General features: G+C 42.1%; 2 protein-coding genes across 9 annotated transcripts in view; one reads left to right on the forward strand and one right to left on the reverse strand.

The window, feature by feature from the left end:
* The window catches only part of fkbp16 (FKBP prolyl isomerase 16), a 53,681-nt gene extending 38,759 nt beyond the window's left edge, over positions 1-14,922 (reverse strand). Inside the window, exons 1-5 of one of the 7 annotated variants that reach the window (XM_024413539.2) lie at positions 14,812-14,922; positions 13,745-13,795; positions 10,123-10,314; positions 9,539-9,708; positions 9,091-9,179 (exon numbers count right to left, since the gene is read on the reverse strand). In XM_024413539.2, coding sequence (XP_024269307.1) covers positions 9,091-9,179; positions 9,539-9,708; positions 10,123-10,314; positions 13,745-13,781 — 488 coding nt within the window. In that variant the 5' untranslated portion in view covers positions 13,782-13,795; positions 14,812-14,922. Of the gene's footprint in view, positions 1-9,090; positions 9,180-9,538; positions 9,709-10,122; positions 10,720-10,863; positions 12,099-13,744; positions 13,803-14,811 lie in introns of those variants that run through there. The other 6 variants (XM_024413535.2, XM_024413537.2, XM_024413536.2 and 3 more) reach the window with 6 other exon arrangements.
* The window catches only part of LOC112245427 (RNA polymerase II elongation factor ELL2), a 48,413-nt gene continuing 35,057 nt past the window's right edge, over positions 13,758-27,113 (forward strand). For both annotated transcript variants that reach the window (XR_006083601.1, XM_024413526.2), the window contains exons 1-2: positions 13,758-13,895; positions 21,583-21,630. Coding sequence is in view for 1 of the 2 variants with exons in the window: in XM_024413526.2 (XP_024269294.1) it covers positions 13,758-13,895; positions 21,583-21,630 (186 nt within the window). In the remaining variant the exon portion in view is untranslated. The remainder of the gene's footprint in view (positions 13,896-21,582; positions 21,631-27,113) is intronic.

Genomic DNA, 27,113 nt, shown 5'->3' on the forward strand with positions numbered 1-27,113 from the left:
GAGTACCAGTGCCGAGTCAGTGTGCAGAGGTATGAGGTAATAACATGTCTATATACAGGGAGTACCAGTGCCGAGTCAGTGTGCAGGGGTACGAGGTAATAACATGTCTTAATACAGGGAGTACCAGTGCCGAGTCGATGTGCAGAGGAACGAGGTAATAACATGTCTATATACAGGGAGTACCAGTGCCGAGTCAGTGTGCAGGGGTACGAGGTAATAACATGTCTTAATACAGGGAGTACCAGTGCCGAGTCGATGTGCAGAGGAACGAGGTAATAACATGTCTATATACAGGGAGTACCAGTGCCGAGTCAGTGTGCAGGGGTACGAGGTAATAACATGTCTTAATACAGGGAGTACCAGTGCCGAGTCGATGTGCAGAGGAACGAGGTAATAACATGTCTATATACAGGGAGTACCAGTGCCGAGTCGATGTGCAGAGGTACGAGGTAATAACATGTCTATATACAGGGAGTCCCAGTGCCGAGTCGATGTGCAGGGGTATGAGGTAATAACATGTCTATATACAGGGAGTACCAGTGCCGAGTCGATGTGCAGGGGTACGAGGTAATAACATGTCTATATAGAGGGAGTACCAGTGCCGAGTCGATGTGCAGGGGTACGAGGTAATAACATGTCTATATACAGGGAGTACCAGTGCCGAGTCTGTGCAGGGGTACGAGGTAATAACATGTCTATATACAGGAGTACCAGTGCTGAGTCGATGTGCAGAGGTACGAGGTAATAACATGTCTATATACAGGGAGTACCAGTGCCGAGTCGATGTGCAGGGGTACGAGGTAATAATATGTCTATATACAGGGAGTACCAGTGCCGAGTCGATGTGCAGGGGTACAAGGTAATAACATGTCTATATACAGGGAGTACCATTGCCGAGTCGATGTGCAGGGGTACGAGGTAATAACATGTCTATATACAGGGAGTACCAGTGCCGAGTCGATGTGCAGGGGTACGAGGTAATAACATGTCTATATACAGGGAGTACCAGTGCCGAGTCGATGTGCAGGGGTACGAGGTAATAACATGTCTATATACAGGGAGTACCAGTGCCGAGTCGATGTGCAGGGGTACGAGGTAATTGAGGTAGCTATGTGTATATATAGGTAGGGGTAATGTGACTAGGCAACAGGATAGATAATAGACAGTAGCAGCAGTGTGTGTGTGTGTGTGTGTGTGTGTGTATAGAGTTAGTACAAAGAAGGGTCAATGCAGGTAGTCCGGTAGCCATTTGATTAGCTATTTAGCAGTCTTATGGATTGGGGGTAGAAGCTGGGTAGGTTCCAGATTTGGTGCATGTGTACTGCTCGCCCCTGCATTTCCTGTTGTCCACGATCAGCTCCTTTTTGTCTTGTTGACATTGAGAGAGGAGGTTGTTGTCCTGCCACCACACTGCCAGGTTTCTGAACTTATCCCTTTAGGCTGCTTCATCGTCGCTGTGATCAGTCCTGTCACCATCACGTCGCCAGCCAACTTGGTGTTGGAGTCGTGCGAGGCCTTGCAGTCATGGATGAACACTGAGTACAGGAGGAGACTAAACACACACCCCTGAGGGGCTCCCATGTTGATGGTCAGCGTGGCGGATGTGTTGTTGCCTACCATCATCACCTGGGGGCGGCCCGTCAGGAAGTCCTGGATCCAGTTGCAGAGGTAGGTGTTCAATCCCAGGGTCCTGACCTTGGTGATGAGCTTGGAGGGGACTATGATGTTGAATGCTAAGCTGTAATCAATAAACAGCATTTTTACATAGGTATTCCTCTTGTCCAAGTGGGTGAGGGCAGTGTGGATATGTTGGGGCGGTATGCAAATTGGAGTGGTATGCAAATTACCTGTGTTTTCTGGATAAATAAAGAAACGGAACAGAATGTATAATTTTCTTATCTTCCAAATGAGACGATTCAGCAAATAGACACTATCAAACCATTATGCTTACTGTGGGTGGCACTTTAAACAACTAACTGACCAATCAATGCTATTTAACCATGCCTCAAGGTAGGTAAACATTCAACCTATAGATGAACACCCCCAAACTTAAGACAAGCTTCAGCCCCACTCCAACTAACTGGTCAGTGCAGTTTTCATCCCCATGCTCCAGTGGTTCCCTGAGGTCAATGCAGGAGATATTCCTCACCTCATCTCTTGGGACAAACTAGTTTGCTTTGCTCCTTGCAGAATTCTGATCATGATAGCCATCTGTGAATCCTCAAGCATATATCCACTTTTCCTTTGCGGGACTCAGGTTTTGAATGTGGTAATCCCTTATTCTGTATGAGTTTTAAAAAACGAACACCGAACAGATTCACTCTAAATGTCAACAACGGCTGTTCATTTTATGGGAATTAAGAAGTTTAATATACACCAATCCATATTCCAAGCATTTTATGAATGCTTTATACAATCCATCCTATGGTTTAATATTGTGGGGTGGTTTGGTGCTGTAGGGCAGGGGTCTTCAACCTTTTTTCACCCAGGGACTTTATCAATAAACAAACAAATATCTTGTCATGTCTTATCATCAGGTGAAGGATAATGGCAAGGAGAAGTAATCAACATTTTAAAATGAATAGATTTGGTAGATAGTATTTCATTATTTTGACATCCCCACATTACAATTGGAAGAGAAAACTCTAATGTAGCCTATTAACTAGAAAGGTAACGCCAAACACATTTTCACTAAGAGCAGCTGTTTAGCTGGTTAAACTAAGGTTCGCAATGTGTTGGCAAAAATGTATGTCCAAGTCAAGAAAGCTTACCAGCAGCCAGCGGCACTTACCAAACTGGTGGCATACTCACGGATGCTTTCTGAAAGCCTATGTCAGATATTAGAAATAATATATTATCCTCTTTTCTACTGTAGATATGTAATTTAAAATATATGTATTCTGTTGTTGCTAGTGATATTCATAAAAACATCTTACAAAAATGATTCCCTTATTTTATATACAGTACCAGTCAAATGTTTGGACACAGCTACTCATTTAAGGGTTATTCTTTATTTTTTACAATTTTCTACATTGTAGAATAATAGTGAAGACAAACTATGAAATAACACATATGGAATCATGTAGTAACCAAAAAAGTGTTAAACAAATCCAAATATATTTTAGACTCTTCAAAGTAGCCACCCTTTGCCTTTGACACCTTTACATACTCTTGGCATTCTCTCAACCAGCTTCATGAGAAATGCTTTTCCAACAGTCTTGAAGGAGTTCCCACATATGCGGAGCACTTGTAGGCTGTTTTTCCTTCACTCTGGAGGCCAGCTCATCTGATGGAGCACTTCATCACTGCCCTTCTTGGTCAAATAGCTTTTACAGAGCCTGGAGGTGTATTGGGTCATTGTCCTGTTGAAAAACAAATAATAGCCACCCTTAACGCAAACCAGATGGGATGGCGTATTGCTGCAGAATGCCTTGGTAGCCATGCTGGTTAAGTGCACCTTGAATTCTAAATAAATCACAGACCGTGTCACCAGCAAAGCACCCCCTACACCATCACACCTCCTCCTCCATGCTTCGCGGTGGGAACCACACATGCGGAGATCATAGGTTCACCTTCTCCGCATTCTCACAAAGACACGGCGGTTAGAACCAAAAATCTCAAATTTGGACTCATCAGACCAAAAGACAGATTTCCAGATGTCCATTGCTTGTGTTTCTTGGCTCATGCAAGTCTCTTCTTCTTATTGATGTCCTTTTTAGTAATGTTTTTTTTGTTGCAGCAATTTGACCATGAAGGCCTGATTCATGCAGTCCCGTCTGAACAGATGATGTTGAGATGTGTCTGTTACTTGAACTCTGTGAACCATTTATTTGGGCTGGAATTCCTGAGGCCGATAACTCTAATGAATGTATCCTTTGCAGCAGAGGTAACTCTGGGTCTTCCTTTCCTGTGGCGGTCCTCATGAGAGCCAGTTTCATCATAGCTTGATGGTTTTTGCGTCTGCACTTGAATAAACTTTCCAAGTTTTTGAAATCTTCCTGATTGACTGACATTCATGTCTTAAAGTAATGGTGGACTGTCGTTTCTCTTTCCTTATTTGAGCTGTTCTTGCCATAATATGGACTTGGTATTTTACCAAATAGGGCTATCTTCTGTATACCAACCCTACCTTGTCACAACACAACTGATTAGCTCAAATGCATTAAAAAGGAAAGAAATTCCTCAAATTCCCTTTGAAGGCAGACCTGTTAATTGAAATGCATTCCAGGTGACTACCTCCTGAAGCTGGCTGAGAGAATGCCAAATGTGTACAAAGCTGTTAAGGCAAAAAAGTGGCTACTTTGAAGAATCTCAAATATAAAATAGATTGATTTGTTTAACACTTTTCCTTAAGTTATACAATGTAGAAAATAGTAAAAATACATAAAAACCCTTGCATGATTAGGAGTGTCCACATTTTTGACTGGTACTGTATATTTACAATACATGACCAAAAGTATATAGAAACCTGCTCATCGAACATCTCATTCCAAAATCATGGCCATTAATATGGAGTTGGTCCCCCCTTTGCTGCTATAACAGCCTCCACTATTCTGGGAAGGCTTTTCACTACATGTTGGAACATTGCTGCTGGGACTTGATTCCATTCAACCACAAGAGCATTAGTGAGGTTGAGCACTCACGTTCCAATTCATGCCAAAAGTGTTTGATGTGGTTGAGGTCAGGGCTCTGTGCGGGTCAGTCAAGTTCTTCCACACCGATCTTGACAAAACATTTCTGTATGGACCTTGCATTGTGCACAGGGTAATTGTCATGCTGAAACAGGAAAGGGCCTTCCCCAAACTGTTGTCATTGTATGCTATAGCGTTAAGATTTCACTTCACAGGAACTAAGGGGCCTAGCCCGAACTACGAAAAACAGCCTCAGACCATTATTCTTCCTCCACCAAACTTTAAAGTTGGCACTATGCATTGGGGCAGGGAGCTTTCTCCTGGCATCCGACAAACCCAGATTAGCCCGTCGGACTGACAGATTTATCACACCCAGATTGAAAGCATTTCCACTGCTCCAATGGAGGCGAGCTTTACCCCACTCCAGCCGACGCCTTGCATGATCTTACACTTGTGTGTGGCTGCCCGGCCATGGAAACATATTTCATGAAGCTCCCAATGAACAGTTATTGTGCTGACGTTGCTTGCAGAGGCAGTTTGGAACTCAGTAGTGAGTGTTTCAACAGAGGACATGTAGTGTATATTATTTTGCCAGACCCCCTGAAGTACCTCTGCAGACCCCTAGGTTGCCGCAGACCCCCGGTTGAATACCCCTGCTCTAGGGAACACTAGTCAGAACCAATTGAACAAGGTTATAAAAATCAGTGGGAAGGAAGGTCATTGGAGAAAGCCAGGAAGCCCTCAGTGACATCTATAAAAAACGAGTGAGGAAGAAGGGGGAACAAATAGCCTTGGACATTACGCACACACTCCATGATCAGTATAGCCCCCTACCCCCCAGTTGCAGAAGTATATCTCTGGCATACAAGTTTAAGAGGGCAGTTTCTAGTTTTGTGCCAACATTCATCAAACTCCTGAACTTTTTAAGTTCTTATTCTTATTTGTATATACAGTACACTGAGTGTACAAAATATTAAAAACACCTTCCTAATAATGAGTTGCACCCCCCCATCCCCTCTACCTTTTTCCCTCAAAACAGCCTCAATTTGTCGGCGAATGGACCCTAGGTGTAGAAAGCATTCCACCCGGATGCTGGACCATGTTGACCAATGTTTGCCACAGTTGTGTCAAGTTGGCTGGATGTCCTTTGGGTGGTGGACCATTCTTGATACATACAGGAAACTGTTGAGCATGAAAAACCCAGCAGCTTTGCAGTTCTTCAAACAAACGCCTGGCACCTACTACCATAACCCATTCAAATGCACTTGACTCTTTTTGTCTTGCCCATTCACCCTCTGAACGGCACACATACACAATCCGTCTCATGGCTTAAAAAATATTCTTTACACTGTCTCCTCCCCTTCATCTAAACTGATTGAAGTGGATTTAATAAGTGACATCACCTGGATTCACCTAGTCAGTCTATGTCATGCAAAGATGTCCATAATGTTTTCTACATTCAGTGTATATAGTCCGTGGTTGCATAGATTGCTTGTTTTTGTCTTCTATGCCACTATGTTGTCAGGAAATACAAGTTGTTTGAATTGAAATGGATAGAATTCATCACCCTTTGGCTATTATACAGCGCCTTAAATCAGACTTTGGTTTGACTAGACCAAGCCCTCTGAGGTGTGCTAATTATTAGAATGTTTGTGTTATTAGAATTATTAGAATATGTCCCAATATCCTAGAAAATAAACACCGCTCTCTCTAACATGCATCATTAACATTGCTTTCATCTCTGCCAAGAAAAGAAATATCTGCCAAAAATGATACTAGAGTCCCTGCTGGGACATAAGGTTCTATTGAATAGGACTTTCTAAAAACAACTTCCACTCGCAATCCTGACACAGTGTAACCCTTTTTCTAGTACAAAAGTTATATTAAAGTTAGGAATTCATAGTGTTTTGTACAGATGTCAAATAACATAGGTGTCAAGTAGTCAGGCAGGACCCCAAATGAATTGTATAACTTTTTGTGAATTGTGTAACTTTCCTAATATTTGCAAAGACTACATTCATCCTGCATAACCCTTGCACATCACAACAGCTGTCAGTGCACATGTTTTATGTTGTTGACTTTGGGTCAAGGAGGAGCTGAGGGGGTGTTGCCCCCCCCCCCCTAGGACTTTCCGACTGTGTTGGTCTTGGCCCTGAGCACAGATCCACAGATGTTGCTCTCCATGGGTTTATGATTAGGATGTGGTGAATGACAGAGTCCAGTCTGTATCTCCCTGGAAATACTTGGATGCTTTTGGCGTATGTTACTTGTGTCAGAGATGGCTATGATGATGGAGTCACTTCTTTATTGCCTTGTTCTATGGCTCATTCCTGGCAACACAAACGTCACTGTGCTTTACACTTGATTTATCCCGTAAACCTTTCACCAGCCTGTCTGAGATATCGAACCAGGTAAATTGTTGCTCATGGAGACCGTTCCAGGGGTTTCATTGGCCACATCCTAACATACTGTAACATCATCAGTGAACTAATCCTAACAGACCAAGTATTTTAGGATCAGATGCAGCAGCAAACCCACAACACGCCACGGTGCATCCCGACCAGCAAATCAGCGGGGCAGCAAAATGTTCGGACAAATAGCTATGAAGTGCTCTCAGCAGAGACAGTGCCGCTGTCTGCAACAGGCGACCGACAGTTTCAATCAATGTATCCATTAGAGGATGGGGAGAGGGCAATGACATTATTTTGCATGCTATTTAAAAAAAAAAGTTGTTATTCCATCTTAAAATATCAGTGGTATTACTGTCTTTGAATCACATCATGGTATAAAAAGCACCGTACAACGGCACCTTGTTTAATTTATGTCACTCCTTTTGTTATATTTTACTTTAGGAAGTCTCTCTGAGACACCACTAGCTGTCTTTCATTGTTGGACATCACAGCAGGGAGAAGTTACTTAAACAGCTTTGTCACCACCCTTTTAGGAGCTGGCATGGTGCCCAGGAGGACTACCTCAGGGGAAGGGCTAAATTTGACTCCACAGTACACAGCCTTAACCAGATGCAGCAAAACAATCATTAACTGAGCTCCTGCCTGCTTGCTTGCCTGGCCTCTCTAGCTCTCTCTGTCTACACGCAGACCAGGTGACTCACCTCAGGAACAGACCAGGGGACTCACCTCAGGAACAGACAGAGGTAGAGATTTTCCTCAGAGGATCACCTTCCTTTCACCCCTCTCTCTGCTAAAACAGAATTGAACAACTACTTTCTAGAGCTCCACAAACTCAATACTAACAAGACCTCACGCATAGAATAGGACCACACATCGAGGCCAAGACGTGCACTGCATGCTCATCACACTGCATCAGGCTCTGGCAAGAAATAAAAGACCACACAGACACATGCCACAGTCGGAGGACACCCTTTCCCCCTGGATCCTCTGAAACAGCTATATTTTGGGATGTAAAACTCGAAAATACAAATAGAGTGCAACGGATAACTCTTTGCATATAGGACAGCTGTATTATCTTCATGTTGTTTTGTCCAAAAATATAGTCACATCTTGATTAGCTCCATTGGGTTGAATGTTAACATCCAGAGGAAGATCCTAAACAACATGATTTGGTCATCTGTGTGGGAGATTAAACATGTTGTGTGACATGACACTCTATTCATGAGCTTTATCCAGTTTTGTTTACCTGTTTACCTTGTTAGAAACACACCGTTATATGCCTGTGCATGAACAACATTAATGTATACTTTTCAAAAAGGTAGCATGACATACGGCAAATATCTGAATTTACGGCTGGTGAACTGCTTAAAAAATATATATTTTGCAAATCAAGTGGTAATTTGCAGAGTAAGGATCACGTTACAGCGGCATGTTGAAGTAAACATTGCATGTGAAGTATCATTGTGTCAGAACCACAGGTGTCAATGTGTTAAATTCTATGCATGCAATGGCTCATTAACGGGGCATGGGTTGTAAATCCAAGCCATTGGCTGTCATTTGAGTGGTGTCTTTACCATAGGGTGGGAGGGAGGGTAGAGGCCTCTAGCCATGTGTGAATGGTGTTTGGAGGGAGCCATCTGCTCCGGGTTATGGTTCATTAGTCAGGCTACTTGGGACCGCCACACTCTGATCAACAGGTACAATAGGACTCAGTTCCTTAGTGTGATGATATACAGTGGGGCAAAAAAAAGTATTTAGTCAGGCACCAATCCTACAATGTGATTTTCTGGATTTTTTTTCTCATTTTGCTGTCATAGTTGAAGTGTACCTATGATGAAAATTACAGGCCTCTCTCATCTTTTTAAGTGGGAGATCTTGCACAATTGGTGGCTGACTAAATACGTTTTTGTCCCACTGTATGTCACATTACTTTTTTGAAATGAAGTTTAATTTAACCAATATTTTCGTTTTGTTAGTGTTGTGATTGTGTCTTTGCCCTACAGTGGTGCTGTGGATCATGAATGTGTTTTTCTCCCAGCGGTGTTTACCTTCCCAGAAGTCCATAGGTGTACTGTGAATCTGCCAGCAGTAATGCGATCTCGTCCTGCTGCATGGCTATGGCACACTCCTCCAGGGCCTGTGTGTCAAACAGCACTGTATTATCCACAGATCTCTCACTGTTAATACTTTATTTGCACACATTAGATAATAATTATGAAAATCTATTAATGAAGAGTGATTAACTTACCTCAAATGTCTAGTGTTACGATGGCATACATTGAAACCTTATAGCCACATAGAATACCAATACATAACTTACAATGCTGTTGTATTGTGGCTATACTGCAACCTATACTGTATATATCACATGTAGATTCTCTGAAGGAGCAGGCCAACCCTGTGTTATGTTTAGCAGGTGCAGGTGTGTGTGACAGGGTGGAGGACAGGTGTGCTGGAACCTGTCCTGTCGTCAGTCAGAATGTCTGTAGGGCCCACCTGGTTTACATCTCCCTCTCCGATGACGAACACCAGTTTAGGGTCCTTCTCCACCACAGTCCTGTCCTCCAGCACTCCCTGCATTTTGACTGTGACCTCCTGACCCCAGGCTGGGTGCTCAGCTTGCTGGGGGCCAGGCACCAGCACCTTCTTCCTCAACAGCCGATCATCTGGGGAAAGGAGGGAGCGAGGGATGGACAGACAGAGGGGGAGAGAAAGAGGGAGGAAGGAGGTTAGGGGTTAATCTGCTTGTTGTTGATCAACAGACACTTGGAGACAAAACAACTATTAGGAAAGGGCATAATGTTGTGTAATAACGTTTCAGAAGCCATTACATGCCAGTGTTTGACTAAATAGAATAGAATTTGACTAAATAGAATTAAATGAATTACATAGACAATACCCCACGTAACTTCCAATGTCTGTAGAATTTGTTGGCAAGCAAATTACAGGCAGTGCCACAACAATTGACAAACAATAGAACAAAAACATTTACCATGAGAGCAATATTGCTTCAACAACCATTTCAATATTTCATCATTCCTAAACAACTTTGACGTGACAGTATTGATTGAGTATCATACCTGTGATGTTCTCCCAGTCCTCAGCCAGGAACAGCTCCTCGAAGCTGGAGGAGGTCCACTGCACCATCTCATGGTCTGGGAAGAGAACCTCCTCCGAGTTCTCTCTGTCCTCCACAGACTCTGTCTCACTGAACCGCACTGTCTTCACAAAACTGGGGGTCTTCAGCTTCCTCTCTTCCACACAGGGGATCTCTGTAATCTCAGACATAGGGAGCTGGTTTAACGTAGTGCCCTCCTTCCCTCCACCCTGGCTGTCTATCCTGTTTCCCTCCCCATGGGGTTCCTTGTCTTCCTGCTGAAGCCCATGGGACAGTTCCTTCTCCTCCTGACTTTCATTGTCACCAGGGCCTGTGTAGGCCTTCTTCAACACTGGCTCATTGGTCTCCACCACCCGCTTCTCTTGCATTCCAGGGCAGGGTTCTGTCTCCATCTCACTACAGGGAGCAAGGGACACCATCTGTGAAAGCCTCCCAAAGAGATGATCCTTCTCCACCTATCTCTCCCAACACTGCCTGCCTGGCTGGTTGGTTCTGTAGTGTGGAAGCAGTTGCTCGGTCTAGTTACAGCTGAGATGTGCCTTCATCCATTAGAGACAGTCTGTAGTTTTTATGAAAACCAAACATTCACATAAACTGTTGTTAAATCCAATTTAAAAACATCCATAACTAGACTGAATCCCGGTTGCATCAATAGATTTTACCAGTGACTTGTTTTATCAACTAGAGCTATACACAGTCTCACCTTAACCTCCTCTCAATCCTGTTACTCCTTGATAGCCTACATATTCCAGAGAGTTAGGAGCAACAAGAAATTATCAATGCAAAGAAATTGTACAACACAACGAAGCACACTCGGTCAGCAGGCTTGCGTGACTGTAATCTGTAGGATTAGGAGAGCAACATCTAATCTGGCAGAACGTCTGTAAGCTTCTTAATGACTTCATCGCGCTGCCCCATAATGCAGTTTCCATGAATGCTTTCCACCAATAAGATCTTAGGGACTGCTGTCTTGGACGTAGTTCTGTCTTATTCTGTGGCGCGAGATCTTATTTTCCCTTTTTAAGTAGTCGAGTGTTAAGAAAGAGACCCAACGTTCCTAGGATGGCCCCGATGACCTATGTGTGACATTAAGTGCTAGATTGAGTCGAGTGGATTTCCCTTTATATATTAATAATCAACAATGTATGCACTTCCACACCTTTTAATCCTGTTATACGTTTGAAAGGGAAAACAATCACAGCAACATGTGTGTGGCACAAACTAGATATTATTATCATCTGATGTGATCTGAGGGTAATACATTTCTGAAAACCGAACAGGTTTTTCTAGGTTTACCGCATACTTTCTGTGGAACAGGAGCCAGTAAGCAACACTTTCAAGACAAGACAGGCCTCAGTACTATAATGACTACACACTGTGTCTCATAGAGTGTATTAGCTTAATAACACGATCAGAATATACGACCACAACCCATGTAATCATAAACCATCCCTCAATTCAAAATGCACTCACAATTGAAATGAAAACAGCTTTGGTTTTTAAACAGTGACACAAACATAATGTTTTTGGGTTCATGATTTTGGAGTGTCTGTCAGGTATCCCCTGGCACTGTGTCAACATAACATAAAGTATTTGGGTTCATGATTTTGGAGTGTCTGTCAGGTATCCCCTGGCACTGTGTCAACATAACATAAAGTATTTGGGTTCATGATTTTGGAGTGTCTGTCAGGTATCCCCTGGCACTGTGTCAACATAACATAAAGTATTTGGGTTCATGATTTTGGAGTGTCTGTCAGGTATCCCCTGGCACTGTGTCAACATAACATAAAGTATTTGGGTTCATGATTTTGGAGTGTCTGTCAGGTATCCCCTGGCACTGTGTCAACATAATATAAAGTATTTGTTATCTTAACAAGGATACATGAACTGAGATCTTGCATTCATTTTATACAGTTATTACATTTTCTTTGTGTGTGTGTGTGTGTGTGTGTGTGTGTGTGTGTGTGTGTGTGTGTGTGTGTGTGTGTGTGTGTGTGTGTGTGTGTGTGTGTGTGTGTGTGTGTGTGTGTGTGTGTGTGTGTGTGTGTGTGTGTGTCATTGTTGTTTCTGGTCATGTCGCAACAGGAAAAGGGAACCAAAAGTACTGTCATACCTAAACTAAATATACTTGACTAAAGGGAAAATTAGCTTTGCAGTGAATGCTATGGTTATTTACCTGAAATGGGTATTGGGATAGACAGGATTACACTTGTCTTGTTTATCAATTATGTATAGACTGATTTAAGAACGATGCATATTATCTGCATAGAAAATATCAAAATAATGTTAGATTAATTAATTTAGCATCAAATGGGGAAATTATTTTCTGATTTAAATGAAATGCACTAAAGAAGGTCAATTCCAATACAAAGTATCTACTTTTTGCTGTATGAATTCAAAATTATTTGTGAGTATTATGTATTTTAGTTTGTGTGGAAACGCAACATGAACAAGGCTTTCTAATTGCACCTACATATGGTTTGATGATCCCCCTCTGTTTTATCCCCAACCCCCTTAATACTGTAGCACTGCAAAACAGCTTAGAGACATTTACTGAAAAGACCCTTATTAGACTAATACACAGCTGAGCAAGAGCCACACTTGCATTCTACAATTCCGTAATACCATCACTTGAGAGTTTGGATTTGGGTTGTTAAATCTCCTGAGGTATATTGTCCCACATAGTAGCTACAACCGACAAGAACATTCACAGTGATAATCTCTGGGGTCTGAATTCATTATCTCCTCTCACATTATTGCCAAAGACAACATACTGCACTAGGCTATGTACTGTACATTTGCTGTGAGGCATGTGTTGTTGATAGTCTGGTCCAGATAGTCATAGAGAACCTCAAATGGCCATATGACAAGTAAAAATACTCCATTGGTGCTGTGATAGATCTCCTTAACCACTGCCCAAGCATCTTGTCTGTTAGGGATTACACCTTTTAATTAACCCAAATGTCCTAGTTTTTCATCACTGTCTGTTTCACCTTATCTGTCTAGGAGCAGGGGATCGGCCCAGCTGATCAACGGACCATAGGCTATTTTTGTAGTTGAAAAAAAATATATAATAATGTTTTTATTTGTTATGACCCCAGGGGTGTAGAATGAATTAGAACATTGGTTATAAACATAGTTATCTGTATTAGGCTACACAAAAAGGAGATTATATGATATATTTCACTTTATGCAATATAGTAATAACAATGATTATGATTAATATTCACAATAGAAGCATAACAAAACAAAAAAATCTGTCACAAGCAATTCTTCAATATGTTTTTCCCTCTCATTTAGTAGAAAAAAACTGAGAAGGATTATTATGCAAACATGTATGACATTGTTATTATAATATCAAAACAAAGACATTCAAAGACATGCAAATTAACAATTCGTGTGTGTGTGTGTGTGTGTGTGTGTGTGTGTGTGTGTGTGTGTGTGTGTGTGTGTGTGTGTGTGTGTGTGTGTGTGTGTGTGTGTGTGTGTGTGTGTGTGTGTGTGTGACGTGATCACGGCAACGCAGGCAATGTAAACTCCTCCTAGGTGCAAGTGACGTTTCAATGAGAATGTCGCCAATTTACCCCAGTTGAAGTCATGGCAGCGCTGAGACAGGAGCATCGGTATGGGCTCTCCTGTGCAAAAATCAACAAGAAAGCTCAAAATAAAACTCTATTTCACGTCAAGCTAACTGATACCGCCATTCGAACGCTTGAAGCCTATCAGAATCTGAAGGTAAGTCCTAGACAATTCTTTATTTACTATCGCGCAGGTGTTTGTTTGGATACTCCTCCGACTAGTCTAATCTCAGTGAAAAGAGGTAGACCACTGGGGTAAAAAGTTCCAAAAGTGTCAGCGACACAGTAGCCTATGTGGTGATCGTACACTTCCTTGTGCTTGCACTGTATAGGTGTAAGCTTTATTGGTCGATGGGAAAGCGTTCCGTTTAAGTAGGCTATGGTTGCTTGATTATATGGGACTTCATAGAAATAATGCCATAGCATCCAATACACCATTTGAGGTTGTTTTAAAATTGCTTGGAAAACGCTACCGATTTCGCTAAAAAGAATGAGACATATAATTTGTGTGATGCATGTTTGTTGTGTAGAATATTAGCGTATGTATGTGATCCTTTGGTGTTTATAGTAAACATATGTTATATTCCTTCAGACAGACTTCATGTTTGGGCTATCTATTCGTAATTGAGAAACTACAATGCAGGTATTTTAAATGATCGTGATATGTTGGAATAAAGCGCCTAACTACATTGTCGTTTCATAACTTTTGTAGTCTACTTTTTAACATTGGGATAGTCTCTGAGACAGATCATGGCGACATAGCCACCATATTTAGGCTCTAAATATAACAATAATTAACATTTAAATTCTTAGCTTGAATGTAGCATAAATGTAGGCCATCGAAAGTAGGCTTTAATCTATCCAGCAATGGTGTTACTTTCAAAAGTAACAGCCTACATGGCCTATTATGGTTTCTGATAACATGTTGCAGTTTGTCATTTAGAAAAATGTGTAGGCCTAGCCTAATAGCAATATGCCAATGTGACATGGATAATGTGTAAGCGTTTCTAAATTACTCAAATTACCAAAGGACATCTATTCTAAACGTGGTGTATTTGGTGAGAAATAAATACCTTATTTAGGACATGAAAACTTGTCACCCCAACCCTGGAATCTCTTGTTGCTATTGGGTGGTGGTGGCAGGGCAGTTTTGTTGCTGTGCTTTTGTGCAGTGAGGGGATTCGATTATCTGGCCCCGGTAACGCTGGTGAGAGGAGTTTACACCGGGTGAAAGGTGATTGCAGTTGTTTTGGAACCGGGCTGGTCTCACGAGCGTGATTGAGCCAAGTGCTCTGTTCAAAGCCCACGGCCAAAGAGTTTCTATTATATTGAAAAGATAGTCCCTCTAACAATGAAAATACATGTCATCAAAGATGTAAGGCAGGCGGAAGGAGACAAGATACGGTGGGACCATTCTAGACAATGAGAGTGCAGATACTCGTGTGAACAACAGGCGCAACTCCGATATTATAAAGCCATCTTTTTTGCCAAAGTGTCATGTGCGTGCACATACACAGAACAAAAATATAAACGCATCATGCAACAATTTCAAAGATTTACAGTTCATATAAGGAAATCAATCAATTGAAATCAAGTAATTGGGAATACAGATATGCATCTGTTGGTCACAGGATACCTTTTAAAAAAGGTAGGGGCGTGGATTAGGAAACAAGTCAGTATCTGGTGTGACACATTTCCTCAGCATAAAGTTGATCAGGCTGTTGATTGTGACCTGTAGAATGTTGTTCCACTCCTCTTCAATGGCTGTGTAAAGTTGCTGGCGGGAACTGGAACACGCTGTCATACACATCGATCCAGAGCACCCCAAAAGTGCTCAATGGGGGACATGTAATGTGAGTATGCAGGCCATGGAAGAACTGGGACATTTTCAGCTTCCAGGAATTTTGTACAGATCCTTGCGACATGGGGCCATGCATTATCATGCTGAAACATGAGGTGATGGCGGCAATGGCAATGGGCCTCAGAATATCGTCAGGGTATATCTCTGCATTCATATTGCCATTGATAAAATGCAATTGTGTTCATTGTCCGCAGCTTATACCTGCCCATACCATAACCCCGCCGCCACCATGGGGCACACTGTTCACAACGTTGACATCAGTAAACCGCTCACCCACATGACGCCATACACGCTACGCTGTCTGCCATCTTCCCAGTACAATTGAGACCAGGATCATCTGTGAACAGCCACATTTCTGAGTTTGCTCTGTTCTGTGAAGGGAGTAGTACACCGCTTTGTACGAGATCCTCAGTTTCTTGGCAATTTCTCACATGGAATAGCCTTCATTTCTCAGAACAAAAATAGACTGACAAATTTCAGAAGAAAGTTATTTGTTTCTGGCCATTTTGAGCCTGTAATCAAACCCACAAATGCTGATGGTCCAGATACTCAACTAGTGTAAAGAAGGCCAGTTTTATTGCTTCTTTAATCAGAACAACAGTTTTCAGCTGTGCTAACATAATTGCAAAAGGGTTTTCTAATGATCAATTAGCCTTTTTTTAATGATAAACTTGGATTAGCTAACAACGTGCCATTGGAACACAGGAGTGATGGTTGCTGAAATAGGCCTCTGTACACCGATGTAGATATTCCGATTCAAAATCAGCCGTATGCAGCTACAATAGTCATTTACAACATTAACGATGTCTACGCTGTATTTCTGATGTTAATTTTATGGACAAAAAAAATGTGCTTTTCTTTCAAAAACAAGGACATTTCTAAGCGACCCACCTTTTGAATGGTAGTGTACATTTGATGATGATGATGTATGTTTCCAGATGATGCACCATGCTGCCTTGTTGACAGAGTAGTGCAGACTACTGTTCGATTTGAGAAGGGTGCTCCTTCCTCACCGCTTTTGTCTGTTCACGTCAGACTATATACTGTTGCTCTTCAACTCAGGTTAATAGGACTTCTTTTTTTTAGACTGAAACACAATGCCCGGACCTTACCCATGATGTTGCACATCGATTTACTGTAAGTCAATAAGTCATCGTTTTAGTCAAAGTATGATATAGTTGGGCTTTAGCGCCAAGACCTGTAGAGGGCGTAGTTCTTCCTGATGACCTCTTACTTCTCGACGTCGACGCATTCAACCCAGCTGGTAATATACTCGTGTCCCCATGGACCTCGTACACAACAGCCTCCATTCAGGCTTTAAAGGTGCATCGGTTTCCTCATTTACTTGATTTAATGGTTTGTCGGTGGGAGAAAAAATGGGGAAAATATTAGTACTGTCTAATAAAACACTATTTTCCATCACCGTGCTAGGTGATGCTACTTCCTGATGTTGTGGTGCAAGCTCAGCCAGAAGTGAACAACAGACTGACGTGGCGTGCAACATCCGGAAGTTGACGGAAAATCCAAAACGGTTGTGGAAAATGTTTTTTTCTTAAGACAGCAGAAATATTTTCACTTTTTTTTTTCTCCCACCGACGAGCCATAAATCTAGTTGAGGAAACTGACCCTTTTGTAGGGGGATGTTTTGTGTACGAGCCGGTCCATGGAGGACATGAGATATTGCTGGCTGAATACATTACATTTGGGCATAAGATGACAAACGATGTAAAATGAATAATAGGGCCATCTTGCAGCCAGTTGCGCTAATCTGGAATTGAAATGGGAAATCCGAAATGGGACATTTTGTAGAAATCCGTGTCATTGTCGTGTGTTTCCTTACCACCCCTGAGCATGGCATTGTTTCTTCATCAAAAACAGCTGCAAAGTTCTTCCTCTTTGCCACTGAGCTGAGCCAAACAGCCTTGAGTCCACTTGGCCACCTAAGCCGTGGAGCAAATTAAAACAGGGGATGTAAACTAATGTTTTTGCAGTGCTACTTTATCAGAAAATTATAGTAATTTTCATAGTTGCATTTTGCATATCTTCTCCCCCCCCCCGTCAAGATAAATGGTTTTTACTTCCCTACACGCTCCACTGCTTTGATTGGTGCAGCTAGAAACTAGAAGTGTCTGTCCTGTAATGAAAAGGCACCTGCGAAAGACATTTGAAGGAACATGTTTATGAATTTTGTTGTTGTGCTGTTACATTTGTATTGGTGTTTTGTGTCTGATGCGCTCAGGGTGTTGTTACATGTGATTTGCGGAGTGCATCATGGGCAAAGTCATAGTAGCCTATCATTTCACTTCCTCTGTGAGAACCATGAGCACGGGCTGATTTGGCTTTGCTATACTGCAGCCAAATCCTGCCAGCAGCCCACATACCAGCAGCCTATATTCCCTGTAACTATTACCCAGGTTGTTGCTGTAAATGAGAATGTCTTCTCAGTCCACTTACCAGGCAACAAAGGTTGCACCGTGTCCATTGCAATGTAGAAAAACGCATGTCTCTAAACCTTTCAGTAGGTATCCATAACGAGCTTCATCTTATTACTGTTTCTGTGGCGGATTCGTGGCCACAATTTATGGGAAATGCCAAAACTTTGGAGACGACAATAGATGACGAAGTCAAAGATACTGATTTCCATCTGTGTTTTCCCTAAATGCTTATGAAAAATCCAGCACCAGCCACAGCCTAGCCAGCTGGCTAATCTTCTGAATATGGTGTAGTAAAAAAAATCACAGCAACAACTGATAACAAAAGCTAGCTAAATAAGGTTTGCAGGATAGGGTACTGACAGCTGTCAGTATAGCTAGCTATTTATTGATGTTTCTCCACTCCATGTGGAAATCACCTTCCCTTCCCCAATTCGTGAATATGTGTAAGTAGCCTGCGTCATCCTTCGGAGGTGGAACCTAAACGAGCATTTCCGCTCTAGAACAGGAATTACATTGAAATAGGGGTGGGTGGCATTGTCCTCTGGTGGTGTCCTTTTAAACATTTGAAACCTTGCCCAATTCCAGAGCTTATTGGTCCCTTAGGTGGTGTAGAACTATGGGTTGCTTTCCCCAATGACAATGCATGGTAACTTCCTCATCTGTTGAAGGCCAATGTATGCTGCTGCAGTATAAACAGATGCAGAGTAAAATATACGGGTGTTTTGTCTCACTAATGTAGACTAATTCTGCTCTCATTTCAACAGTCAAAGTAGATTATTATTATATATACTATTTTCTCTTAACCAAATATTCATAGCTCATGTATAAATTCTGTGTGTGTTTTAGTTGATTATATGCTGGGCTCTAAAATAAAATAAAAAATCATTAGGAGCACAAAATAAATTTAGTAGCACCAGAAAAGCAGAGTTTTACATTGATTGAGATAAAGCCTATATGAACTCCAGCTATTTTTTTGAAGCACACGCTGTGCCTTAGAAACGAAAAACCCTTTAGACATTGTTAATTATAACCTAAAATGTAGATACACATACCTATTAATGAAATTAGTCATTTGTGGAATATTAGGTTTCTACATTGTGTAAAAGCACACTTTTCCTATTGTTGTCAGCTAGCTAACCGAACAAGGTGTAAACAAATGGTTAGAGGCCCACGAATAGTTTTAGGACGGCCTGCGACATGATTTATGTATGTGTAAATGCGGCCCACCACTGTGCAAAATAAAAAATGTAGCGCCTACATGTAGGTCATAACTTTTGAACAATTAGTTTCTCTCTAATAATTAGGGCTGGAAAATGCCAGGTACCTAACAACAAGATATTATCACAATACTTAGGTGCCGATACAATTATGTATTGCAATTCTCACTATTCTATATGTATTGCGATTCTCACTATTCTATATGTATTGCGATTCTCACTATTCTATATGTATTGCGATTCTCACTATTCTATATGTATTGCAATTCTCACTATTCTATATGTATTGCGATTCTCACTATTCTATATGTATTGCGATTCTCACTATTCTATATGTATTGCAATTCTCACTATTCTATATGTATTGCAATTCTCACTATTCTATATGTATTGCGATTCTCACTATTCTATATGTATTGCGATTCGATACTGGCATTTTATTGCAATTCGATGCTCCAAACAAATTCCTTGCCAAAATTCTCAAGTTGCTCATCTGCTGCAGAGGGACATGAGAACTTGTTTTGATCAGTCATAGAAATAAAAGTGCTGACATGTTGGCTTACCATTTTTTTTTTTAAGAAGATTGAGAACAAACTAGAGAGAAAATGAGAAATACTGGAGTTTTGGCGCAGGTACAGCCGACCTAGAGCTGGCTAACTACCTAGCAATTGTTTTTATTGAACTAAAATGGCAGATCTTGCAGAAAAAATATTTTGGATCATATGTGACCAAAAGGGGTGGACTTTAGAGCCCTGATCATATTCCTCATTCAGCACACCTGCTCACTCCTTCAACGGTTAACACCTTCTCACAAAGCAACTGTTTTGATTATCCAGAGGTTGTTGATTCTGCTATTCACAGGTCTTCACTGTCAGCCCTAGATACAAACACAATTTCCCTAGTATAACATCAGATTGTATACACACATTCCCCAAATGTTTGTTTTTATAATAATTTGGGGGCTTATATTTTGTCCTATTTCTGGATATTTGTTTTTTGCATACCCCCCCACCCCCCCAGAGAGTGAGGTCACGGCCAGGGTCTGTCATTATCAATTGCGGCCCTGGAGCAATTAGGGTTAAGTGCTTTGCTCTAGTGTAACACTGGTGTTACAGTCAAAAAGCAGCAACGGTGGTCAAGTCTGGTCATTATGGGTTTCACTCCGACTATAGGAGCAAAGTGGCAGCCCCTAACCTCTGTTAATGACATTTATCCTGCAACTCTTACCCATGAAAAGAAATGGATCTCTAATAAGCCTACACTTTAAAATACAAAGTGAGCTGTAGGCCTGTTAAGCAATGACCAGAGGGAAAGAAAGAAGCATGATGACCTCTCCCAAAACCATCTATAATAGATAAACAGGCCTGTTGACCATGGCTGCAGCTGTAACTTTCAGATAGTGGCTCTTATCTCTTGACCCTGTACCATCGCTAGGAGTACTTCAGAGAGCAGAGAACAGTTTTTTTTGTTCTCTTCAATGTTACATTCTGGTCATATTAAGGTACTGATGCTTGAATGTTGAGGAACTCCTGAAGCATGCACAGCATGGTCACCTCTTTATGGTTAGATAAAGGCTTATTTGGGGGACAGCTTTGTACATGAACGACTGTATTGTGACTTGCACAAACCTAAGGGCTGATCAAATGTAGCCCACTTGTAAACGAAGGTACAATTAGTAATCAGCTAAGAAAATTATTAGGGATTTTACACTAAAAGCTTTGTGATGAGGCTTTTCCGTTGGTACCCCCCCCCCCTGTCCCCAATTTCCAATTGACTATGAGAACTGATTGAGTGAAACAAGGTTTCTGTGCTCTAGATTGATTAATCAGACACATTCCAGTGCAGATTAGCAGTGAAGCCCCTTGATCTGTGGACCTGGCCGTATAGAACCATGATACTGGTGAGGGGCCACGGATATAAGCACACTCACAAAGCCTTAAGAGCACATTTTATTATTGAATTAACACTTAAGAAGTTGTACGCTGGCCATTGGGGCAAATAAGCCATAGGAAACTCTAATTATTGTGATAGTTGGCTAATGGGTATAATTTTCCCCACTGGTCTAATTGAACTAAGTAGTACTGTTGTAATACATTGTTAGCTTGATGAATAAAGGGTGATTGCTTTGTGAGAAATTGACCGTGTTGAGCGTGCAATTGCAGAAAAGGTATTTGCTAGCATATCTTGACCAGATATGAAATAACAATATTTCCTTTCAATATTTTAAATGCTACCTGAAGTGTTTTTAGGATCAATTGTATTTTATCTGCAATGCTTGTGTCTGTTATATTAAATGATAACCACTTTCTCTGTTTCTCTCCTCCTTCCCAGGGATCCTTACCAAATCAGCCAGCAGTTTGCTTCAAGGGGAGCCAGGGGGTAAGACGAATGTGTTTTTGCAACTCCTTTCTAAAGCTTTAGAAATGAAATGCTTTAATTAGTTTTGATTTGCCGTACAGGCAGCACTCGCAACCGCTCTGCCGCTGCATTTTTCACGAGATCCAAAACCAATGGCTTGAAACAGGAGGGCAGTTCAGTTGCATGCATGTGCATCCACTGACTAAACCCCAAAGGCCCGCCTGATTTAGATGGCACATATTGTGAGGATCTTGTTCTATTCTTCAGCTGGTGGTTATTGTTGCCTTACAGGAATATACAGTAGAGTGGAGCAGTTCTCATATTTGTCGTTATAAATACATTAAAAGCTTGACTGCCTCGCAAAGAGACTATCAGTGTTTAATGTGGCCTCCCTTTGCATTTGTGGCGTGTGAGTTAAGGTTTATGTTTCAGGCAGCTCTTTCCATGTTAGATTTAGAACCGGATTTAATTGGTCCTGCCACAGCAATGTTTATACAGAGTCTTTATTTACACAAGTACAGTACTGCCAGTCATTCTGAAAACTGGAAGCATATAGCTGGTATTCTCACAGTATTCCAGGACCATGTTTGTGATTTTTATCTGGCTACGGGGGGAAAAGGTAATATTGCAAATGCATAAATACTGCAATGCAGGTTTGTTTGAATGTGGCTCTGTGTCATATTATCCTTGATGCTGAGTGTAGTCAGACCTAGTACATCACCTACAGAAACACTTGGCAGTGAAATGGAGAAGACATTCCTGTGAAACTGCAGTAAAGAAAGATGCCTGTGTCCAACCAGATTAGCCGGGGCACTAGAGCAGCCTCCCCAGCGCTGCCTACTGCACATTTACCACACAATCAGCCCTGTCTAAAAGGAGCTGCTCTAATCCCTGCAAGAGCCGATTGCATTGACGAAAGTGACTTCGCTCTGTACACAAACGCTGGCCTGCGCGCTCACACGGGCTCTAAGAGCGGGTACACCATACCCTCAGGCTGCTAGCCAGGTTACTGGGTCAGGCTGGCAACTGGAAAGGCTTTGTTTGGAGAGGGGGAGGAGGTTGGGGAGTTGGTGAACCCCAGGGAGCCCCATGTATCCACGCCTGTTGTCTCTGTGTAGACATGAAAGAGCCGAGATGAGGAAAGGGGGATGCTATGGCAGCCGTGGAGTTGTTCTCCCTCTGTCTGCAATGTTCTTTATGGCGCTTCATCAGAAAATAATAAAGTATTCTGACACAGAATGTAGCTTAGGTAAAAACAAACCTATCTAAGGCATATGCAAATCAGCGAGTGTAATTGAACATATGCAAAACACACGAGATGAATACGGATAGGGAACGTCAGTCGTTCTGTTTAGTGTGTAATTGAAGTGTGCTTTAATCACTGAATAGGATTTTGTGATTATATATTTGTTGGCACATTTCATATTCAAATTGCTTTGGCGGAATTCAAGTATAGGCTCCCTCCCCCTCTGACAGCGCCCCCCTGCGCAGGCCGATTGGGCATTAATGAGCTATCTGCAGCCGTTGGAGGGAGAGCAGATTAAGCTGTTACTGTTGGGAGGGGGGGTAGATGCTGGTAACATGGCAGACTGGAGGAGTACACCAGACAGAGGGGGACCAGTGGGCTCTAAGGTGCCTTACAACAGTACAGTAAAGTGTCCTTGCCCATCTTACCTAGAGCAACATATTAGAAAAAACCTACTAGCCTAGAGGAAGAGTGGGTGAAGAGAGGGGTGATTCTTGTGACAGGTGGCAGTGTCCTCTTAGATGTGCCCTACCAGTTCAAACAATTCCTGCTCTTGTCTCAGGGCTTGCTAGCTCATGTCACATTTCCATTTCCAGTGCCAGTAAGCCAAGGGAATTCCCATAACCACTCTGCTGGCCTCTCTCCAACACCTTTGGTGTTAGGAGTTAGTCCCCAGATCAAGCAATGCCATGCTGTGGTTGACACACAGATTTCCTCTGGCTATGTGGCCGACTTTGTATCACCTGGTGATGTGTAGTCACTCATGCTTGACAAGTGCCCACATTGTCCCCCCCAGTGATAAGGTTGGAACCATTTGCTCATAACAACTAGCTATCCTTGTCATATTCAGAATGTTATTGAAGGGAAGAAAATTGAAAAGCTTGATCAGTAATGAGATTTCAGTTGCAGTGGTTAAAGAAATAACAACCTTGTCATGTAAGCTAACAAATTAAAAGTGGAGCAGGTGATGCAACTGTAAAGAAATAAACGTGAAGACGAGAGGGTTATGTGAAATTCTTTTCCCATTTCACAAAAGCTCTCAGTCTAAAAGGAATTCGGGTCTGGATTACTTTGAAATCGGCACTTGGGATCTAGGAACTTATTCAGTTTAGGTTTGGGTTCTCATGGTCTGGAATTTCACATCCTAGTGCTTATTTTCCTGTAGTGCTGGCAAAGCAGTCTTTTAGCTGGCATGTTTTATGTCTGCTTAGTAGAAATGGAATCCTTTATTAGCTCTTAGCTCTCCTTGGTGATTTGTATTTTTTTTACTGCGTTTTCACAGCATTGGACATATTATCCATCTCTCATGTCGAGTGCATGTACACAAATGAACAGTGTGTGATTTCAAGTTGTTTTTTCCACACCTAAGGTAGCGTCAGTCTTTATTAGCAAGAGTTCTGTCCAATGAGCTCTGTTACAGTATTTGTGCCATATGGTGACAATTCATTCATTGTAGGGATATTGCAATTTGTGAGATTGGATAGTGTTGATTTTTGGATTAGGTTGGCACACTATTTCCTCATGGCTCTGTTGTGCGGGGATAGAATTCTATCACATAATCCTGCAGTGTGATCACTTTCCTGTTTGCCTCCAGAAATCTTCTTGTAAATGATGAAATTCCTGTTTTGCTTTCCACTCAGCTTCCCAAATAAGAACTAGAGAAAGGATCTGGGTTAAGCATTGTTTTGCTGGTACAGTATGCCCTCAAAATGGGATCTCTGCTCTTGCCAGAAATGCCATAATACAGTGTTACAGCCACAGGTTTTTAAAAACGTGTCCGCTCTATCTGTCTGGGCTATATATTGCAGAGCAGTCTCTTTCTGTGTTGTTTCACATTGATGGTGATCTCATCCCCCTCCAGATATGGGGAATACCTTGCATATAAGAGTTGATATACATAGCTGCTGGGCAGACCATCCAGATATTATCGAACTGAAGACTGGCTGGTGCTTAGAGGAGGAGAGTAGAGGAAGGGAGCATTCTTCCCAGAGATCTTCTCATGACGACTGTGTGTGAAGGATCAGCTAGCTGCCCCCTCCCGTCTGCCCCCCAGATTATTGTGCCGTTTCACCCCGTGCCTTGGCTTGGGAGACATCTACCCCCACCCAGAGCGCTCCGCCTCCCTTTCTCACTGCAAATGAGCTCTTGTTCTGTGTGTGTGTGTGTGTGCACGCCCGTCAGTCAGTATTTTTTTTCCCCGAACACTAATTAGAATAACAATAAGAGGAATGCGGTTAGAGCAAGGTCCTTTCCCAGTGGCTCAGCCAGAGGTTGGGGGAGTCGTCCCACGTGTGCCTGAAAGGGCACACGCCGCTCTATTCATCCAGATGTGTCAGGCAAAAAGCCCTGCGTGTCTGAGGCCCACTGTTTTGACTGGCAAAGCTGTTGGCCCCATTTTGGGATCACATATCGGAGGGACAAGCCGCATGAGACCTCTCCCAGTCCAGGGAAGACTGGCCCTCTTTCTTTAGCAAGCTCCTCTGTTATTGAGATTGCTAATGTAGCTCTGAAGTAGTCATTTGATGATGATATTTTCCAAGTTATCGCACAACAAGGGCTTTTTAACGAGCATATTTTAGCTCGTTTTTGTGTAGCAATTAAACACGTAACTTAATACTGATATGGAACTGAAGGTATAGAGTTTTGATTGTTTGGCGCATTGAACTGAGACCGTTGATTCCCAGAGGCACTGATCTGTCTGGCCTGGCACAGCCTCAGTGTGTAGTATCCTCACCAGGATGACTATCGGTTCCAGGAGGTTGTTGTAGCTCTGCTCACATTACAGTATTAGGTCAACCATTTTGTTTATTAGCACAGGTCAAAAATCTATTAGAAAGACTGATTGAAATGCCCCCAATTGTTTATACTTGTACAGTCTTAGTGTTCTCTTTTACATTCCAATAACAGTGTTAGGAATATCCCAAAAAGCACACGCACACCTTTTGGCCAACGTATCAAAATGCGTAGGGAATATGTAGTTTGGAGAGTGTTTGCACATTAGCAAGACGTCGCCGAGACATCAGAATAGAATGCCTGGCCGACATATAATCGATGTAGAATTTAGGATGTAGTCATTCTGTGAGACATCTTGCCAATTTAGCAAATGCTTACTACATCAAACTGGGATCATGATGGATATTTAAATGATATCAGAAGAATAGGCTAGACCAATGAGATCCTGTTGGATCTAATCCCATTCATGGAAGATGCCTCACCATTCTGTAAACCAGTAAGGACTGACCCAGAAGTTACCTTTTTGGAGGGTAATAACATCACTGAAAGCACTAGTGCTACAAAACATCCATCAGCGAGAGTGGAAAGCAGTATGTGATGTAAGAAAGAGCAATCCTCTGTTCCTCCAACCTTTCTGTTGGTCTCGTTGGTTGTTCGGCTATCTGCAATGGTTGCTTTTCCTCAACTCTTCCCAAATCCATTATTTTTCCGCCATTTAAAAATGCAGCACAACAGGATACATGCAACGCTGCCCCGGTAAACAAACATGGTTAGGGAAGTGGAATGGTCAAAGGGCAGGGTTTGTCTGCAGTGTGTAGTTTGTTCTTTTAGGGCTCAAATCACTAGAGTACTACAGACTGAGCTATTGTTTAACCTAAAGAAGAATAACAACCTAAAATAATCTTTACCACATTGACAGCGGGAGATATACTTTGTGTGCAAAGAGGACTTTGGTGTATACTGAGGTTTCACTGTATGTTTTGTGTGTGTTTGGGCATGTGTTGGTTTATGAGTGTTTGTTTGTCATGCACAAGGCAAGGCTTATCTGCTCACACTGGGTTTCCACGTCACAGCTCGGTGCATGTGTTCCATTTTGTCTTGTTTCTCTGAGGCTCTGCGTAAATTAATCAGATTTGGATGTACTTTCCCATGTTACAATCTGGGAATTGTTAAAGGATTACCGACTGTTTGGAATCGAGGTCCGGTAAAGGGCGTATTTGGATCATTCTTAAAGTTGGTCATGATCACTGTAATTAAACAATTGACTAAAACACAACATCACATAGCACCTACGGGCCCCTCCACCCCCAAGCCTTGTGGTTAGACATGGGCCTACATAATCCTCAAACACTGTAACTATAGTAACCAGTGGAAAAGTGTCTGCATGTAATGTTGAAATGGGCTGTCTATGAAGCCTGCCATCAGTGTTCTCCACCCCCCCCCCCCTATCTGTGTATCCACTCAGACAGGAACACTGCTGGGAGGAGAGGGGATGTTGAGGGGAGGGGGTGAGTTGGTGACCCAT

The sequence above is a fragment of the Oncorhynchus tshawytscha genome, linkage group LG06, assembly GCF_018296145.1.
Source record: "Oncorhynchus tshawytscha isolate Ot180627B linkage group LG06, Otsh_v2.0, whole genome shotgun sequence".
NCBI classification, from domain to species: domain Eukaryota; kingdom Metazoa; phylum Chordata; class Actinopteri; order Salmoniformes; family Salmonidae; genus Oncorhynchus; species Oncorhynchus tshawytscha.